Genomic DNA, 20304 nt, shown 5'->3' with positions numbered 1-20304 from the left:
ACCCTACCACAGAACTATTCTAGTCCAGTCTGACCCTACCACAGAACTATTCTAGTCCAGTCTGACCCTACCACAGAACTATTCCATTCCAGTCTGACCCTACCACAGAACTATTCCATTCCAGTCTGCCCCTACCACAGAAATATTCCAGTCCAGTCTAACCCTACCACAGAACTATTCTAGTCCAGTCTGACCCTACCACAGAACTATTCCAGCCCAGTCCAGTCTGACCCTACCACAGAACTATTCCAGTCTGACCCTACCACAGAACTATTCCAGTCCAGTCTAACCCTACCACAGAACTATTCCAGTCTGACCCTACCACAGAACTATTCCAGTCCAGTCTAACCCTACCACAGAACTATTCTAGTCCAGTCTGACCCTACCACAGAACTATTCCAGTCCAGTCTAACCCTACCACAGAACTATTCTAGTCCAGTCTGACCCTACCACAGAACTATTCCAGTCTGACCCCACCACAGAACTATTCCAGTCTGACCCTACCACAGAACTATTCTAGTCCAGTCTGACCCTACCACAGAACTATTCCAGCCCAGTCCAGTCTGACCCTACCACAGAATTATTCCAGTCTGACCCTACCAAAGAAATATTCTAGTCTAACCCTACCACAGAACTATTCCAGTCTGACCCTACCACAGAACTATTCTAGTCCAGTCTGAACCTACCACAGAACTATTCCAGTCTGACCCTACCACAGAACTATTCCAGTCCAGTCTGACCCTACCACAGAACTATTCCAGTCCAGTCTAACCCTACCACAGAACTATTCCAGTCCAGTCTGACCCTACCACAGAACTATTCCAGTCCAGTCTAACCCTACCACATAACTATTCCAGTCTGACCCTACCACAGAACTATTCCAGTCCAGTCTGACCCTACCACAGAACTATTCCAGTCCAGTCTGACCCTACCACAGAACTATTCCAGTCCAGTCTGACCCTACCACATAACTATTCCAGTCCAGTCTGACCCTACCACAGAACTATTCCAGTCCAGTCTGACCCTACCACAGAACTATTCTAGTCCAGTCTGACCCTACCACAGAACTATTCCATTCCAGTCTGACCCTACCACAGAACTATTCCATTCCAGTCTGACCCTACCACAGAACTATTCCAGTCCAGTCTAACCCTACCACAGAACTATTCTAGTCCAGTCTGACCCTACCACAGAACTATTCTAGTCCAGTCTGACCCTACCACATAACTATTCTAGTCCAGTCTGACCCTACCACAGAACTATTCCATTCCAGTCTGACCCTACCACAGAACTATTCCATTCCAGTCTGCCCCTACCACAGAAATATTCCAGTCCAGTCTAACCCTACCACAGAACTATTCTAGTCCAGTCTGACCCTACCACAGAACTATTCCAGCCCATCCAGTCTGACCCTACCACAGAACTATTCCAGTCTAACCCTACCACAGAACTATTCCCAGTCTGACCCTACCACAGAACTATTCCAGTCTGACCCTACCACAGAACTATTCCAGTCTGACCCTACCACAGAACTATTCTAGTCCAGTCTGACCCTACCACAGAACTATTCCAGTCTGACCCTACCACAGAACTATTCCAGTCCAGTCTGACCCTACCACAGAACTATTCTAGTCCAGTCTGACCCTACCACAGAACTATTCCAGCCCAGTCTGACCCTACCACAGAACTATTCCAGTCCAGTCTGACCCTACAACAGAACTATTCTAGTCCAGTCTGACCGACCCTACCACAGAACTATTCCAGTCCAGTCTAACTGTTATGGGATTTTTATGAATAATTACTAAATGATGTATACATTTAAAGAAGAATTATAACTAAACAGAATACTACCCTGTCACTGTATGAATGTATGAATCTTATTAGAATCGTAACACTAAATCTGATGTGTGTAGTTTTAGTCAAGAATTTGAACAAGGACTTTCTGTTCCTTGTTAGAAACGAATGGAGCTATCGTCAGACCGGCTGGAACACTGTGTTCCTTCCAGGACATTCTGCCCCCACCCAGGGAGGGGAGAGACCTTGGGCTTGTTGTAGATTGTTTAACAGGTGGCAGACAATGTGAGAAGAAGTCCAGTCTGACCCTACCACAGAACTATTCCAGGCCAGTCCAGTCTGACCCTACCACAGAACTATTCCAGTCCAGTCTAACCCTACCACAGAACTATTCCAGGCCAGTCCAGTCTGACCCTACCACAGAACTATTCCAGGCCAGTCCTGTCTGACCCTACCACAGAACTATTCCAGGCCAGTCCAGTCTGACCCTACCACAGAACTATTCCAGTCCAGTCTAACCCTACCACAGAACTATTCCAGTCCAGTCTAACCCTACCACAGAACTATTCCAGTCCAGTCTAACCCTACCACAGAACTATTCCAGCCCAGTCCAGTCTGACCCTACCACAGAACTATTCCAGTCCAGTCTAACCCTACCACAGAACTATTCCAGCCCAGTCCAGTCTGACCCTACCACAGAACTATTCCAGTCCAGTCTGACCCTACCACAGAACTATTCCAGTCCAGTCTGACCCTACCACAGAACTATTCCAGGCCAGTCCAGTCTGACCCTACCACAGAACTATTCCAGTCTGACCCTACCACAAAACTATTCCAGTCCAGTCTGACCCTACCACAGAACTATTCCAGTCTGACCCTACCACAGAAGTATTCCAGCCCAGTCCAGTCTGACCCTACCAACGGAACTATTCCAGCCCAGTCCAGTCTGACCCTACCACAAAACTATTCCAGTCCAGTCTGACCCTACCACAGAACTATTCCAGTCTGACCCTACCACAGAACTATTCTAGTCCAGTCTGACCCTACCACAGAACTATTCCAGTCCAGTCTAACCCTACCATGGAACTATTCCAGCCCAGTCCAGTCTAACCCTACCACAAAACTATTCCAGTCCAGTCTGACCCTACCACAGAACTATTCCAGCCCAGTCCAGTCTGACCCTACCACAGAACTATTCCAGCCCAGTCCAGTCTGACCCTACCACAGAACTATTCCAGCCCAGTCCAGTCTGACCCTACCACATAACTAGTCCAGGCCAGTCCAGTCTGACCCTACCACAGAACTATTCCAGGTATGTGTGCTGGAGGAGTGGAATCAGGAGAAATGACACCGGAAGGCCTGTCATCTCCACCCACCCAGTATACCAAGCCATTGACACACACACAGTGTGGGGAGGCTTTGATTGACAGCTACTAATTAGAGGTCCTTCACTACAGGGGGAGGAGCATGTCTGATATAAATCAAAAGAAAGGGAAACACTCCCTCCCTCCCCTCTCACACAGCAGTAGTTGCTCTGGGAAACTCCACTCTGCTTACCCACTGGCCCTTTACCAAAGACTCAGAGCCAATCAGGCATTTTGATAAAAGGTTGTCTGAGAATGACATCACAATACTGCATGAGCTCAGACAAACACACACACACACACACACACACACACACACACACACACACACACACACACACACACACACACACACACACACACACACACACACACACACACACACACACACACACACACACACACACACACACACACACACACACATGAGCTCAGACAAACACACACACACAAACATGAGCTCATCTAGTTACTCTGGCAGCACACACCATACCAATACGAGCAAGAGAGGCAGGCAGGCAGGCAGACAGGAGAGCGAGAGAGGCAGGCAGGCAGTCAGTCAGTCAGACAGGAGAGCGAGAGTCAGTCTGTCAGACAGACAGTGGCAGAATACCTGACCAGTGTGACTGACCCAAACTTAAGGAAAGCTTCTACTATGTACAGACTCAGTGAGTATGGCCTTGCTATTGAGAGCCAGGTATGCCGTAGGCAGGCTTGGTGCACACTGCCCACAAAATGAGGTAGAATCTGAGCTGCAATTCCTAACCTCCTACCAAATGTAGGAGCATGTTAGAGACACATATTTCCCTCAGATTACACAGATTACACAGATCCACAAAGAATTTTAAAAAACAAACCCAATTTTGATAAACTCCCATATCTACTGGGTGAAATACCACAGTGTGCCATCACAGCAGCAATATTTGTGACCTGTTGCCACAAGAAAAGGTCAACCAGTGAAGAACAAACACCATTGTAAATCCAACCCATATTTATGTTGATTTATATTCCCTGTGTATTTTAACTATTTGCACATCGTTACAACACTGTATATAGACATATAACATGTCTTCATTCTTTTATAACTTGCGAATGTAATTTTCACTGTTCATTTTTTATTGATAATTTCACTTGAGTTTATTATCTATTTAATTTGCTTTGGCAACATGTGTTTCCCATGCCAATAAAGCCCCTTGAATGAGAGAGAGAGAGAGAGAGAGAGAGAGAGAGAGAGAGAGAGAGAGAGAGAGAGAGAGAGAGAGAGAGAGAGAGAGAGAGAGAGAGAGAGAGAGAGAGAGAGAGAGAGAGAGAGAGAGAGAGAGAGAGAGAGAGAGAGAGAGAGAGAGAGAGAGAGAGAGAGAGAGAGAGAGAGAGAGAGAGAGAGAGAGAGAGAGAGAGAGAGAGAGAGAGAGAGAGAGAGAGAGAGAGAGAGAGAGAGAGAGAGAGAGAGAGAGAGAGAGAGAGAGACCCCTCTTCCAGTTGGTCCTGGGGCTGAGTTCACAAACCTGTTCTACTGACATACTAAAACCTCAGGACCAGAACATCCAATCAATCAGCATAAACCAACTTACAACACAGTCAGAACAAAATTACATGACCTATTGGGAAACACAAGCACAAAGTAAAATGCAGTGCTATCTGGCCCTAAATCGACAGTACACCGCGGCTAAAAAAAATGTTGTTACTGATTGTCCCATTGACAATTTTGATTATTATTATTTTAATACTGTAAATGTATCACTTAATCTCCAAAGTACGCTTTTACAATATTTACATTATTACGTCATGCCAATATATTGAATAGAGAGAGAAAGAGAGAAAGAGACTTGCAGGCTCACAACAATCATTTGGAGTAAATATCAATCGCTCCATCCAGCCATTCATTAGGATATTCATTTATTGTCTTGAAAAGGGATATTCATTTGTTGTCTTTAACTTGTTGATGCTACCCATCCCGGTAGCAGGATAATTGTTATCAGCAACCACTGAATAGCATAGCGCAACAGTCAAATAATATTACTAAAAATATTCATATTCATGAAATCACAAGTGCAATATAGGAAAACAGCTTAGCCTTTTGTTAATCCACCTGTCGTCTCAGATTTAGAAATTATGCTTTACAGCGAAAGCAATCCAAGCGTTTGTGTAAATTTATCGATAGCATAGAATAACATTATGTACACTTAGCATTAAGTAACTAGGTCACGAAAATCAGAAAAGCAATCAAAAAAATAGTTTACCTTTGATGATCTTCAGATGTTTTCACTCACGAGACTCCCAGTTACACAACAAATGTTCCTTTTGTTCCATAAAGATTATTTTTATACCCAAAATACCTCTGTTTGTTTGTGGCGTTATGTTCAGAAATCCACAGGAAAGAGCGGTCACGGCAACGCAGACGGAAATTCCAAATAGTCTTCATAATGTCCACAGAAACATGTCAAACGTTTTTTATAATCAATCCTCATGTTGTTTTTAAAATATATATTCGATAATATATCAACTGAGTGTGTAGCTTTTTCAATAACAGCGGGAGGAACAATGGCCGCTTTACTCTGTAGCGCAAAACTCACTCTGAGAGCCCCCACCTATCCACTTACGCAATGGGATCTTTCACGCTCATTTAAAAAAAAAAAAGCCTGAAACTATGTCCAAAGACTGTTGACACCTTGGGGAAGCCATAGAAAAAGGAATCTGGTTGATATCCCTTTAAATGGAGGATAGGCATGCATAGGAACAGAGAGGATTCAAAACAAGAGGCACTTCCTGATTGGATTTTCCTCAGGGCTTTCGCATGCAATATCAGTTCTGTTATACTCACAGACAATATTTTTACAGTTTTGGAAACTTTAGAGTGTTTTCTATCCTAATCTGACAATTATATGCATATTCTAGTTTCTTTGAGTGAGAAACAGGCAGTTTCACATGGGTACGTTTTTTTATAGCCAAAAACTAAAATACTGCCCCCTACACGCTAAAGGTTAAAAGGGATATTCATTTATGGTCTTTAAAAGGGATAGTTTGGGATTTTGGCAATGAAGCCCTTCATATACTTCCCCAGAGTCAGATGAACTTGTGGACATCATTGTTATGTATCTGTGTCCAGTAAGAAGGACGTTAGAGGTAGTTTCATGAGCAAATGCTAACTATTGTTAGCACAATGACTGGAAGTCTATGGGTATCTTAGCAATTGTGCTAGAGCTAGCTAGCAACATCCTTCAACCTGCATGTAGAGACATAAAAATCCCCAAGTATACCTTTAATGTAATGACCAAACAGAGAGGAAAGCCACTAGCCAGTAGTCTGACACACACACACACACACACACACCAAGACTTTTACAATCAAGAGAAAATCCATTAACCTAGGGGGGATTGTTCCAGGGGGGATTGTTGCTAGGCAACCCAGCTTGCAGGAGTGAGGGAGAGAAAGAGAGAAAAGACTGTTGATAATGTGACTGAATAAAAGAGTGCAGCCAGAAGTCACAAGAAGACCGATTCTACACACACTCTCTCTCTCTTTCAATTCAAAGGGTCTCTTTCTCTCTCTCTCATACATACAAACAAGCCGGTATTGTATGTATGTATCTGACTCGCTCTCCCTCCCAGTCTCTCTTCTGTGTTCAGCGGGCTGAAGCTGATGAGACCAGAAAACAAATGTTTATTTGTGTGGACAGCTGCTCAGAGAGAGGAGAGAGAGTGCATGTGTAGTAGTGTCCTCAAGTGTGTGAAGGCTAGCCCAATATGTACACACGTGTGCTGCAGTTGCTCAAGTATGTGTGTGTAATGAGCTTATGCTCAGCATCATGCCAAGTCTGATAGAAGATACTGAGGACCAGCCAGGCTAGAAGCCCCTCCACTACTCCGAGGGACAGATATTGATAGTTAAGGGCCAGCCAGGCTAGAAGCCCCTCCACTACTCCTAGGGACAGATATTGATAGTTAAGGGCCAGCCAGGCTAGAAGCCCCTCCACTACTCCGAGGGACAGATATTGATAGTTAAGGGCCAGCCAGGCTAGAAGCCCCTCCACTACTCCGAGGGACAGATATTGATAGTTAAGGGCCAGCCAGGCTAGAAGCCCCTCCACTACTCCTAGGGACAGATATTGATAGTTAAGGGCCAGCCAGGCTAGAAGCGCCTCCACTACTCCTAGGGACAGATATTGATAGTTTAGGGCCAGCCAGGCTAGAAGCCCCTCCACTACTCCTAGGGACAGATATTGATAGTTAAGGGCCAGCCAGGCTAGAAGCCCCTCCACTACTCCTAGGGACAGATATTGATAGTTTAGGGCCAGCCAGGCTAGAAGCGCCTCCACTACTCCTAGGGACAGATATTGATAGTTTAGGGCCAGCCAGGCTAGAAGCCCCTCCACTACTCCTAGGGACAGATATTGATAGTTAAGGGCCAGCCAGGCTAGAAGCCCCTCCACTACTCCTAGGGACAGATATTGATAGTTTAGGGCCAGCCAGGCTAGAAGCCCCTGCTCCAGGGACAGACAGAGAGTTTAGGGCCAGCCTGGCTAGAAGCCCCTGCTCCAGGGACAGACAGAGAGTTTAGGGCCAGCCTGGCTAGAAGCCCCTGCTCCAGGGACAGACAGAGAGTTAAGGACCAGCCTGGCTAGAAGCCCCTGCTCCAGAGACAGACAGAGAGTTAAGGACCAGCCTGGCTAGAAGCCCCTGCTCCAGAGACAGACAGAGAGTTTAGGGCCAGCCTGGCTAGAAGCCCCTGCTCCAGGGACAGACAGAGAGTTTAGGGCCAGCCTGGCTAGAAGCCCCTGCTCCAGGGACAGACAGAGAGTTTAGGGCCAGCCTGGCTAGAAGCCCCTGCTCCAGGGACAGACAGAGAGTTAAGGACCAGCCTGGCTAGAAGCCCCTGCTCCAGGAACAGACAGAGAGTTTAGGGCCAGCCTGGCTAGAAGCCCCTGCTCCAGGGACAGACATAGTTTAGGGCCAGCCTGGCTAGAAGCCTCTGCTCCAGGGACAGACAGAGAGTTTAGGGCCAGCCTGGCTAAAAGCCCCTGCTCCAGGGACAGACAGAGAGTTTAGGGCCAGCCTGGCTAGAAGCCTCTGCTCCAGGGACAGACAGAGAGTTTAGGGCCAGCCTGGCTAGAAGCCTCTGCTCCAGGGACAGACAGAGAGTTTAGGGCCAGCCTGGCTAGAAGCCTCTACTCCAGGGACAGACAGAGAGTTTAGGGTCAGCCTGGCTAGAAGCCCCTGCTCCAGAGACAGACAGAGAGTTTAGGGCCAGCCTGGCTAGAAGCCCCTGCTCCAGGGACAGACAGAGAGTTTAGGGCCAGCCTGGCTAGAAGCCCCTGCTCCAGGGACAGACAGAGAGTTTAGGGCCAGCCTGGCTAGAAGCCCCTGCTCCAGGGACAGACAGAGAGTTAAGGACCAGCCTGGCTAGAAGCCCCTGCTCCAGGAACAGACAGAGAGTTTAGGGCCAGCCTGGCTAGAAGCCTCTGCTCCAGGGACAGACAGAGAGTTTAGGGCCAGCCTGGCTAGAAGCCTCTGCTCCAGGGACAGACAGAGAGTTTAGGGCCAGCCTGGCTAGAAGCCTCTACTCCAGGGACAGACAGAGAGTTTAGGGTCAGCCTGGCTAGAAGCCCCTGCTCCAGGGACAGACAGAGAGTTTAGGGCCAGCCTGGCTAGAAGCCCCTGCTCCAAGGACATGGTTCTCTGGCTCCTGGCAGAGGAGAAAGATCCTCAGGTTGTACTACACAGGCTCTTACCTGGACATAGTCCCTCTCCAACTGGCCCTTCTTCAGACTGTATGCCCTAGAGAGAGAGACAAAGATAGGAGAAACAGAATAGAGAGAGACGAGAAGATAGAGAGGAGAGAGAGAGAATAGTACTTTAACTATTTGCACATTGTTACAAATGTATATAGACCTACGACATTTGCTATGTCTTTATTATTTTGGAACATCTGTGATTGTTATGTTTACTGTTCATTTTTATTGTATTTCACTTTTGTTTATTATCTACTTCACTTGCTTTGTCAATGTTAACATATGTTTCCCATGACAATAAAGACATTAAATTGAATAGAGGGGGAGAGAGAGAATAGAGCGAGGAACAGAATATATAAAGAGAGGAGAAAGAGAGAAGAGAAGAAAAGAGGAGAAGAGAAGAGGAGGGAGAGAGATTACAGTTGATCGACAAAAAGAGATCAATCATTGTGCTGCAGATGAAGTAGTGTGACAGTAGTCACCTAGACTAGAACACATCTCCTAGTGAGACACCACCAGACTAGAACACACCTCCTAGTGAGACAGTAGTCACCTAGACTAGAACACATCTCCTAGTGAGACACCAGACTAGAACACACCTCCTAGTACCTCCTAGTGAGACACCACCTAGACTAGAACACATCTCCTAGTGAGACACCACCAGACTAGAACACATCTCCTAGTGAGACACCACCTAGACTAGAACACACCTCCTAGTGAGACACCACCAGACTAGAACACACCTCCTAGTACCTCCTAGTGAGACACCACCAGACTAGAACACACCTCCTAGTGAGACACCACCTAGACTAGAACACATCTCCTAGTGAGACACCAGACTAGAACACACCTCCTAGTACCGCCTAGTGAGACACCACCTAGACTAGAACACATCTCCTAGTGAGACACCACCAGACTAGAACACATCTCCTAGTGAGACACCACCTAGACTAGAACACATCTCCTAGTGAGACACCACCAGACTAGAACACATCTCCTAGTGAGACACCACCTAGACTAGAACACATCTCCTAGTGAGACACCACCAGACTAGAACACATCTCCTAGTGAGACACCACCTAGACTAGAACACATCTCCTAGTGAGACACCACCTAGACTAGAACACATCTCCTAGTGAGACACCACCAGACTAGAACACACCTCCTAGTACCTCCTAGTGAGACACCACCAGACTAGAACACACCTCCTAGTACCTCCTAGTGAGTCACCTAGACTAGAACACATCTCCTAGTGAGACACCACCAGACTAGAACACATCTCCTAGTGAGACACCACCTAGACTAGAACACACCTCCTAGTGAGACACCACCAGACTAGAACACACCTCCTAGTACCTCCTAGTGAGACACCACCAGACTAGAACACACCTCCTAGTACCTCCTAGTGAGACACCAGACTAGAACACACCTCCTAGTACCTCCTAGTGAGTCACCTAGACTAGAACACATCTCCTAGTGAGACACCACCAGACTAGAACACACCTCCTAGTACCTCCTAGTGAGACACCAGACTAGAACACACCTCCTAGTACCTCCTAGTGAGACACCACCAGACTAGAACACACCTAGTACCTCCTAGTGAGACACCACCAGACTAGAACACTGACTTCTGAACTATTTAAATCAAAGTTTCAAAACACGCAATGAAAATCTTTAAAAAGGACAAGAAAGCAATGTTTTCAGCTCAACATCCTTTATGTGTGCGTGCAGTGTGTGTTCTCTTTTAAGCCATGTGGACATCAATGCTGTTGTGTTCCTGGCGAAGCAGGAAGAAGTACATTCTACTATCATTTAATGTTTTGGAGGGGATTTCTGTTTGTTTGGTCCATTGCCAAGGGAAGGAAGGAAGGAAGAGGGGGAGCAAGGAAGGAAGGAAGGAAGGAAGGAAGGAAGGAAGGAAGGAAGGAAGGAAGGAAGGAAGGAAGGAAGGAAGAAAAGGAAAGAAGAAAGGGAAGGAATCAAGGAAGGAAGCAAGGAAGCAAGGAAGAGGGGAGAAAGCGAGATAAAGAGGGAGGAAGGAGAGCAGAGTGAAAGAGAGTGGACTCGGCAACCACATGGTTATGCAAGGCAGGAATTTCTGTCCCTCTCGCTCTCCCCCTTGTCCCCTACCTCCTTCCCTCAGCCCCTTTCTATCCAAGAGTTTGTCCCTCTCGCTCTCCCCTCGTCCTCACATCCCCTACCTCCTTCCCTCAGCCCCTTTCTATCCAAGAGTTTGTCCCTCTCGCTCTCCCCCTCGTCCCTCACATCCCCTACCTCCTTCCCTCAGCCCCTTTCTATCCAAGAGTTTGTCCCTCTCGCTCTCCCCTCGTCCCCTACCTCCTTCCCGCAGCCCCTTTCTATCCAAGAGTTTGTCCCTCTCGCTCTCCCCTCGTCCCTCACATCTCCTTCCTCCCTCCTCAGCCCCTTTCTATCCAAGAGTTTGTCCCTCTCACTCTCCCCTCGTCCCTCACATCCCCTTCCTCCCTCCCTCAGCCCATTCTATCAAAGAGTTTGTCCCTCTCACTCTCCCCTCGTCCCTCACATCCCCTTCCTCCCTCCCTCAGCCCATTCTATCAAAGAGTTTGTCCCTCTCGCTCTCCCCTCGTCCCTCACATCTCCTTCCTCCCTCCCTCAGCCCCTTTCTATCCAAGAGTTTGTCCCTCTCACTCTCCCCCTCGTCCCTCACATCTCCTTCCTCCCTCCCTCAGCCCCTTTCTATCCAAGAGTTTGTCCCTCTCACTCTCCCCCTCGTCCCTCACATCCCCTTCCTCCCTCCCTCAGCCCATTCTATCAAAGAGTTTGCAAAGCTGTCATCAAGGCAAAGGGTGGCTACTTTGAAGAATCTCAAATATATTTAGATTTGTTTAACACTTTATTGGTTACTACATGATTCCATTTGTATTATTTCATAGTTTTGATATCTTCACTATTATTCTACAATGTAGAAAATAGTTCAAATAAAGAAAACCTTTGAATGAGGAGGTGTTATCCAGATTTGACTGGTAGTGTACATATCTTTTTCACTGTAATGAAAATCAGGCTGTTGATTGTGGCCTGGGAATGTTGTCCCACTCCTCTACAATGGCTGTGCGGAGTTGCTGGATATCGGCGGGAACTGGAACACGCTGTCATACACGTCGATCCAGAGCATCACAAACTTGCTCAATGGGTGACATGTCTGTTGAGTTTGTAGGCAATGAAAGAACTGGGACATTTTCAGCTTCCAGGAATTGTGTACAGATCCTTGCGACACGGGGCTGTGCATCATCATGATGAAACATGGGGTGATGGTTGGTGGATGAAAGGCATGACAATGGACCTCAGGATCTCTTCACGGTATCTCTGTGCATTCAAATTGCCATCAATAAAATGCAATTCTGTTCGTTGTCTATAGCTTATGCCTGCCCATACCATAACCCCACTCTGTTCACAATGCAAACCACACGACGCCATACACCTGGTCTGCTGTTGTGAGGCCGGTTGGACATACTGCAAAATTCTTTAAAATGACATTGGAGGCGGCTTATGGTGGAGAAATTTAAATTAAATTATCTGGCAACAGCACTAGAGTACATTCCTGCAGTCTGCAAGCCAATTACACGCTCCCTCAAAACTTGAGACAGTGGCATTGTGCTGTGTGACAAACCTGCACATTTTAGAGTGGCCAATTATTATCCCCAGCACAAGGTGCACCTGTACAATGATCATGCTGTTTAATCAGCATCTTGATATACCACACCTGTCAATTTTAGAATAAGGCTGTAACTTAACAAAATGAGGAATAAGTCATGGGGTTTGAATACTTTTCGAAGGCCCTGTATATAATGTATTTTTTCACACTGTTTGGTGTATTATCTATGTGTGTACATTTGTACTAACATCCATACATGATGTTCTTCCTCTGGGCAGTGAAAGCCAAGTCCGGTCCCTTGGGCTCTCTCTCTCTCTCTCTCTCTCTCTCTCTCTCTCTCTCTCTCTCTCTCTCACACACACACACTCTCCCAGGATAGGTTCAACCAGCACAGTCATGCTGCAAGCTCAGTTTCTCTCACACACACTTTCCCAGGATAGGTTACACCAACACAGTCATGCTGCAAGCTCAGTTTCCACCTCAAACTCTCAATATGACATAACAGAACCTCCCACCCTTCCCCTCTAAACTTGAACCACTACAAGGGCTGTGAAGCTCATGGAATTTTGGAAGACACACACACACACACACACACACACACACACACACACACACACACACACACACACATTCCTGTTTCAGGTCTCAAACAGAGGGATGGAAAGACAGACAGACACAGTGATTGGATTCAGGGTGTCTGCAGACAGAGGGAAGGGTAGATGGATGGGGCGAGTGGAGAGGAAGGTGATACTTAAAGAGCATAATTACCCACAATCCCCTTTAACACAAATTATACAGCCCAGACAGGATGAGACCTCATCAAGCTCTTCACTGTGTGTGTGTGTGTGTGTGTGTGTGTGTGTGTGTGTGTGTGTGTGTGTGTGTGTGTGTGTGTGTGTGTGTGTGTGTGAAACTGAGCCATAGACATTCTGGGTTTTTATCTCAATCAAATACTATTAATGCAACAGGTTCCTTGTCACTGTTCAGACAGTACCAGACATTCCCTATAAAACACACTCTCCTTTCTCTGTCCAGAAAAGGACTGCTTCACAAAACACTTTTTCCTCTCTCCTTACTGCACCAGTGTGCGTTCTTTACAGACAAAGACAGACAGACATACCAACAGATAGATAGACAAGTGATAGATAGACATCTCTGAACCAGCGCCTCTGGTTGAAGTATATGCATGCCCCACTAATACCATCAGCCAGTCAGTGATCAGCGTTTAACTCCACCCCTAAAACCAGACACCATGAAACAGACACATGCTTTTAACGTCCTCCAGGCCTCTTCGGTGCAGTAAGCAGCGCGTCAGCCTTCTAATCTGAAGCCAGGCCTCTTCGGTGCAGTAGGCGGCCAGGCCTCTTCGGTGCAGTAGGCAGCGCGTCAGCCTTCTAATCTGAAGCCAGGCCTCTTCGGTGCAGTAGGCGGCCAGGCCTCTTCGGTGCAGTAGGCAGCGCGTCAGCCTTCTAATCTGAAACCAGGCCTCTTCGGTGCAGTAGGCAGCCAGGCCTCTTCGGTGCAGTAGGCAGCGCGTCAGCCTTCTAATCTGAAGCCAGGCCTCTTCGGTGCAGTAGGCGGCCAGGCCTCTTCGGTGCAGTAGGCGGCCAGGCCTCTTCGGTGCAGTAGGCGGCCAGGCCTCTTCGGTGCAGTAGGCGGCCAGGCCTCTTCCGTGCAGTAGGCGGCCAGGCCTCTTCCGTGCAGTAGGCGGCCAGGCCTCTTCCGTGCAGTAGGCGGCCAGGCCTCTTCGGTGCAGTAGGCGGCCAGGCCTCTTCGGTGCAGTAGGCGGCCAGGCCTCTTCGGTGCAGTAGGCGGCCAGGCCTCTTCCGTGCAGTAGGCGGCCAGGCCTCTTCCGTGCAGTAGGCGGCCTGGCCTCTTCCGTGCAGTAGGCGGCCTGGCCTCTTCCGTGCAGTAGGCGGCCTGGCCTCTTCCGTGCAGTAGGCGGCCAGGCCTCTTCCGTGCAGTAGGCGGCCAGGCCTCTTCCGTGCAGTAGGCGGCCAGGCCTCTTCCGTGCAGTAGGCGGCCAGGCCTCTTCCGTGCAGTAGGCGGCCAGGCCTCTTCCGTGCAGTAGGCGGCCAGGCCTCTTCCGTGCAGTAGGCGGCCAGGCCTCTTCCGTGCAGTAGGCGGCCAGGCCTCTTCCGTGCAGTAGGCAGCCAGGCCTCTTCCGTGCAGTAGGCAGCCAGGCCTCTTCCGTGCAGTAGGCAGCCAGGCCTCTTCCGTGCAGTAGGCAGCCAGGCCTCTTCCGTGCAGTAGGCAGCCAGGCCTCTTCCGTGCAGTAGGCAGCCAGGCCTCTTCCGTGCAGTAGGCAGCCAGGCCTCTTCCGTGCAGTAGGCAGAGCGTCAGCCTTCTAATCTGAAGGTTGTGAGTTCACAGAGGGAAGGCTGTCACAACAACAAACTCAAAGCCTCTACATATTTAAAAGGAACATTCAAACCGACCAAAAAAGACAAAGCTCAATACTTTAATCTTAAAGCACCAAAAATAAACTTTACAAAAACATTATTTAAAAAAACGATACAAATTAAATGAAACGTTAACAACAACAATATAAACTAGTTTTTAGGCTTGTTTGAGTTTCTAAGTGCTCACACTAATCCCCACGTCTCCAGGTTGAACACCCTGTTCAGGAGGAGTGTGCTAAACTTAAGCTTTACAAACAACGGAGTCACTCGTCAATGGGACCTCTGAACCATTAACAAAAGACTACCGAGCAGCATGAGCAGACACCTGGTGCTGTGGCTTAGTTGGTTAAAGCGCCTGTCTAGTAAACAGGAGATCCTGAGTTCGAATCTCAGCAGTGCCTTTTTACAACGGCAGGGAGTGTTTTTATTACCCAGCAAGGCACGCACCCATGCACCATGAATAAAACACTCCCAAAAGCCCAGAGGCACCATTAGGTGCTGTGGCTTAGTTGGTTAAAGCGCCTGTCTAGTAAACAGGAGATCCTGAGTTCGAATCTCAGCAGTGCCTTTTTCCTCATCGGCAGCATGTAGTTCTACCAGCGGCTTGAGAACAGATCATGTTCCACCAAAAGTTTAAAGACACAAACTGGATTATGTCCTGCTGTTCAGTGGTCATCTCAGTTAATGACGTGCCCATTGAGTCTGGACTGGAAACAGCCTTCAATTTATAAATAAAACACCTAATAATGGCAGGGAGTGTTTTTAGCAAAGAGCAAGACTCTCATCCATGGCACATTATGAACCATGAAAAAACGTATCTGCAGTTCCTTAAGTAACCACCACTTAGTTGGTCTAGTAAACAGAAGATTCTGAATTTGAATCTTAGTGGTGCCTTTTTAACAATGGCAGGGAGTGTTTTCAGCAAAGATCAAGGCTCTCAACCATAGCACCTATGAACTAGGAATGTGACAAATGGGCATCTTTTGTTAAAAACTGCCATTTTTTTACTGCAAAGACTACAAACCTTTCTGCCCCTCTCCCTCCCTTCCCTAACCTTTCTGCCACTCTTCCTCACTTCCCTAACCTTTCAGCCCCTCTCCCTCCCTTCCCTAACCTCCACTCTCTTCCCTAACCTTTCTGCCACCTCCCTCACTTCCCTAACCTTTCTGCCCCTCTTCCTCCTCTGCCCCTCCTCACTTCCCTAACCTTTCTGCCCCTCTTCCTCACTTCCCTAACCTTTCTGCCCTCTCCCTCACTTCCCTAACCTTTCTGCCCCTCTTCCTCACCCCTAACCTTTCAGCCCCTCTCCCTAACCTTTCTGCCCCTCTTCCTCACTTCCCTAACCTTTCTGCCCCTCTCCTCCCCCTAACCTTTCTGCCCTCTTCCTCACTTCCCTAACCTTTCTGCCCCTTCCCTAACTTCCTCACTTCCCTAACCTTTCTGCCCCTCTTCCTCCCCCTAACCTTTCTGCCCCTCTTCCTCACTTCCCTAACCTTTCTGCCCCTCCCTCACTTCCCTAACCTTTCTGCCCCTTCCTCACTTCCCTAACCTTTCTGCCCCTCTTCCTCACTTCCCTAACCTTTCTTTCTGCCACTCTCCCTCTTCCTCACTTCCCTAACCTTTCTGCCCCTCTCCCTCACTTCCCTAACCTTTCTGCCCCTCTTCCTCACTTCCCCTTTCTGCCCCTCTTCCTCACTTCCCTAACTTTCTCCTCCTTCCCTAACCTTTCTGCCACTCTTCCTCACTTCCCTAACCTTTGCCACTCTTCCTCACCCCCTTCTGCCCCTCTCCCTAACCACTCTCCCTCACTTCCCTAACCTTTCTGCCCCTCTTCCTCACTTCCCTAACCTTTCTGCCCCTCTTCCTCTTCCTAACCTTCTGCCCCTAACTTCCCTAACCTTTCTGCCCCTCTTCCTCACTTCCCTAACCTTTCTGTCCCTCTCCCTCCTCAACTTTTCTGCCCCTCTTCCTCACTTCCCTTCCTTTCAGCCCCTCTCCCTAACTTTTCTGCCCCTCTTCCTCACTTCCCTAACCTTTCTGCCCTCACTTCCCTAACCTTCTGCCCCTCTTCCTCACTTCCCTAACCTTTCTGCCACTCTCCCTCACTTCCTCAACCTTTCTGCCCTCCCTCACTTCCCTAACCTTTCTGCCCCTCTTCCTCACTTCCCTAACCTTTCTGTCCTTCCTCACTTCCCTAACCTTTCTGCCCTCTCCCTCAAACCTTTCTGCCCCTCTTCCTCACTTCCCCCTAACCTTTCTGCCCCTCTTCCTCACTTCCCTAACCTTTCTGCCCCTCTTCCTAACCTTCTGCCCCTCTTCCTCAAACCTTTCTGCCCCTCTTCCTCACTTCCCTAACCTTTCTGCCCCTCTTCCTCTTCCCTCTGCCCTCTTCCTCACTTCCCTAAACCTTTCTGCCCCTCTTCCTCACTCCCTTCTGCCCCTCTAACCTTTCTGCCCCTAACCTTTCTGCCCCTCTTCCTCACTTCCCTAACCTTTCTGCCCCTCTTCCTCACTTCCCTAACCTTTCTGCCCCTCCCTTCCTCACTTCCCTAACCTTTCTGTCCCTCTTCCCCCTCTTCCTCACTTCCCTAACCTTTCTGCCCCTCTTCCTCACTTCCCTAACCTTTCTGCCCTCTTCCTCACTTCCCCTTCCTTTCTGCCCCTCTCCCCCTCACCTTTCTGCACCTCTCCTCACCTTCTGCCCCTCTCCCTCACGTTTCTGCACCTCTCCCTCACCTTTCTGCACCTCTCCCTCACCTTTCTGCACCTCTCCCTCACCTTCTGCGCCTCTCCCTCACCTTTCTGCACCTCCCTCACCTTCTGCCCCTCTCCCTCCCTCCCTCCCCTCTGTTCCCTATCCTCCTCCAGTCCTCTTTTCCTCCCTTTGTCTACCTACCTTCCCCTCTCCTCCATTCCTTTCCTCCTTCCCTCCCTCCAGCATATCACATGCTTTCAGGCTCCATGAGTTCACACTCCAAATATGCACACTCTCTCTCTCTCACACACACACACACACACACACACACACACACACACACACACACACACACACACACACACACACACACACACACACACACACACACACACACACACACACACACACACACACACACACACACACAATCCCCAAAAGCTCATTTACACCTGGTTAAATATGAAATATTATCTATTGACTGGTATCACCGAGGACAGAATATGGCAGTTTGAATCCTGCAGACAAGCTCACATAACTAGCATTCACAGGCTTTCTGATAGGTGTGGTTGTGTTATTTAATGACCTGTGGCTGTATTGTCGACCGTGTTTGTTCATAAGTAATGTGTTTTGACAAAGGCATGAAAACTAAATGTCCTCAAGAGAGAGACGATAAATGAAATCTGAATTAGAAACGCATGTGATCATGTTAGCTTCCTCCCATCTGAGCTTCCCACTGTACTCAGCAGCCTGGATTCATAAACTAATTAATGAATAAAGTAGATTCGTTCAAACAACCCTTTCTTCCTCTCCTCCTCCCTACATCCTCCTCTCTGTCCCTCTTCATGAAGAAACAAAAACATTCCTTTCATCTCTGTGGCCAGAGAGAGATCAACCATTACCCACAATCCTCTGGTCCTTCCCACCTCTTCCTGTCATTCCTGACTGTGTGAAGGTTATTATAGTAAACTAAATCTGAAACTAATACGAAAACTAATCATGAAAGAACAATTTAGTAACTGAAATAAAATACTTAAATTCAAAACTCAAACTACTTGTGGAATCGATAACAGCTGGGAAACAGTTTTAAGCAAATCAGAGACCCAGCTGTTGTATAATATAAAATAAAAACAATCATGAATGATGTTAAGTTTTAGTTTGGGCAAAAATAGCTACTGAATCTGGAAGGTAAATAAAATACATTTCTAAACAAATGTTAATCGTCACATGATTCATAAACAAAAGGTTTACTTACGGGCCCTTCCCAACGCAGAGAGAAAGGAACTGGAGAAACATTACAAAAGTCAAACAAATAATAATGAGTAATGATAACTTGGCTGTATACACGGCCCTCCATTTCCTGTGGCCCGTCATCAGCTCCTCTGTCTTATTCACGTTTAGGGAGAGGTTGTTGTCCTGGCACCACACTGCTAGGTCTCTATTTTTTTATTTTACCTTTATTTATACTTCTCCTGTCTTATCCGGTGTCCTGTGTGAATTGATGTATGCTCTCTCTAATTCTCTCTTTCTCGGAGGACCTGAGCCCTAGGACCATGCCTCAGGACTACCTGGCATGATGACTCCTTGCTGTCCCCAGTCCACCTGGCCGTGCTGCTGCTCCAGTTTCAACTGTTCTGCCTGCGGCTATGGAATCCTGACCTGTTCGCCGGACGTGCTACCTGTCCTTGACCTGCTGTTTTCAACTCTAGAGACAGCAGGAGTGGTAGAGATACTCTGAATGATCGGCTATGAAAAGCCAACTGACATTTACTCCTGAGGTGCTGACTTGCTGCACTCCATGAGGAGACTGCCTGTTCCGCGAATGCAGTAAGAAGCGAAGGTAAATTGCTAGCTAGCATTAAACTTATCTTATAAAAAACAATCAATCAATCATAATCAACAATAGTTAACTAGTTAGTGGTGGCTGCTTTGTGTGATGTATTGTTGTCTCTACCTTCTTGCCCTTTGTGCTGTTGCCTGTGCCCAATAATGTTTGTACCATGTTTTGTGCTGCTGCCATGTTGTTGTCATGTTGTGTTGCTACCATGTTGTTGTCATGTTGCTACCATTCTGTGTTGTCATGTGTTGCTATGTTGTCTCTTTATATAGTGTTGTCTCTCTTTAGAGAGAGAGAGACAGAGAGACAGAGACAGAACGAGAGAGACATTGGGATGGTATCTTCGGCTTGCAAGCCTCACCCTTTTTCCTCCAAACATAACGATGGTCATTATGGCCAATCAGTTCAATTTTTGTTTTAACAGACTAGGACATTTCTCCAAAAAGTACGATCTTTGTCCCCATGTGCAGTTGAAAACCGTAGTCTGGCTTTTTTATGGCGGTTTTGGAGCAGTGGCTTCTTCCTTGCTGAGCGGCCTTTCAGGTTATATCGATATAGGACTCGTTTTACTGTGGATGTAGATCATTTTGTACTCGTTTCCTCCAGCATCTTCACAAGGTCCTTTGCTGTTGTTCTGGGATTGATTTCCACTTTTCGCACCAAAGTACGTTCATCTCTAGGAGACAGAACGCGTCTCCTTCCTGAGCGGTATGACGGCTGCGTGGTCCCATGGTGTTTATACTTGCATACTATTGTTTGTACAGATGAACGCGGTAACTTCAGGCATTTGAAAATTGCTCCCAAGGATGAACCAAACTTGTGGAGGTCTACAATATTTGTTTCTGAGATCTTG

General features: G+C 47.7%; 1 protein-coding gene and 2 non-coding genes across 3 annotated transcripts in view; 2 read left to right on the top strand and 1 right to left on the bottom strand.

Annotated features, from left to right (window-relative positions):
* The window catches only part of LOC127917951 (F-BAR and double SH3 domains protein 2-like), a gene marked incomplete at its 5' end in the record, with an annotated part of 77304 nt that extends 62440 nt beyond the window's left edge, over positions 1-14864 (bottom strand). Inside the window, 2 exon segments of the mRNA XM_052501117.1 lie at positions 8887-8937; positions 13794-14864. Of these exon segments, the coding sequence (XP_052357077.1) occupies positions 8887-8937; positions 13794-14864 (1122 nt within the window).
* A 382-nt stretch (positions 14865-15246) lies between these two features.
* trnat-agu (transfer RNA threonine (anticodon AGU)) lies at positions 15247-15320 on the top strand. Its single transcript has one exon. It is a non-coding gene; the product is annotated as a tRNA-Thr (tRNA).
* A 93-nt stretch (positions 15321-15413) lies between these two features.
* Positions 15414-15487, top strand: trnat-agu (transfer RNA threonine (anticodon AGU)). Its single transcript has one exon. It is a non-coding gene; the product is annotated as a tRNA-Thr (tRNA).
* The last annotated feature ends 4817 nt before the right edge of the window (positions 15488-20304 follow it).

The sequence above is a fragment of the Oncorhynchus keta genome, unplaced genomic scaffold (genome assembly GCF_023373465.1).
Source record: "Oncorhynchus keta strain PuntledgeMale-10-30-2019 unplaced genomic scaffold, Oket_V2 Un_contig_12530_pilon_pilon, whole genome shotgun sequence".
Taxonomy (NCBI): Eukaryota; Metazoa; Chordata; class Actinopteri; order Salmoniformes; family Salmonidae; genus Oncorhynchus; species Oncorhynchus keta.
The sequence above is the reverse complement of the archived record's forward strand: the minus strand, read 5'-3'. Positions and strand labels throughout refer to the sequence as shown.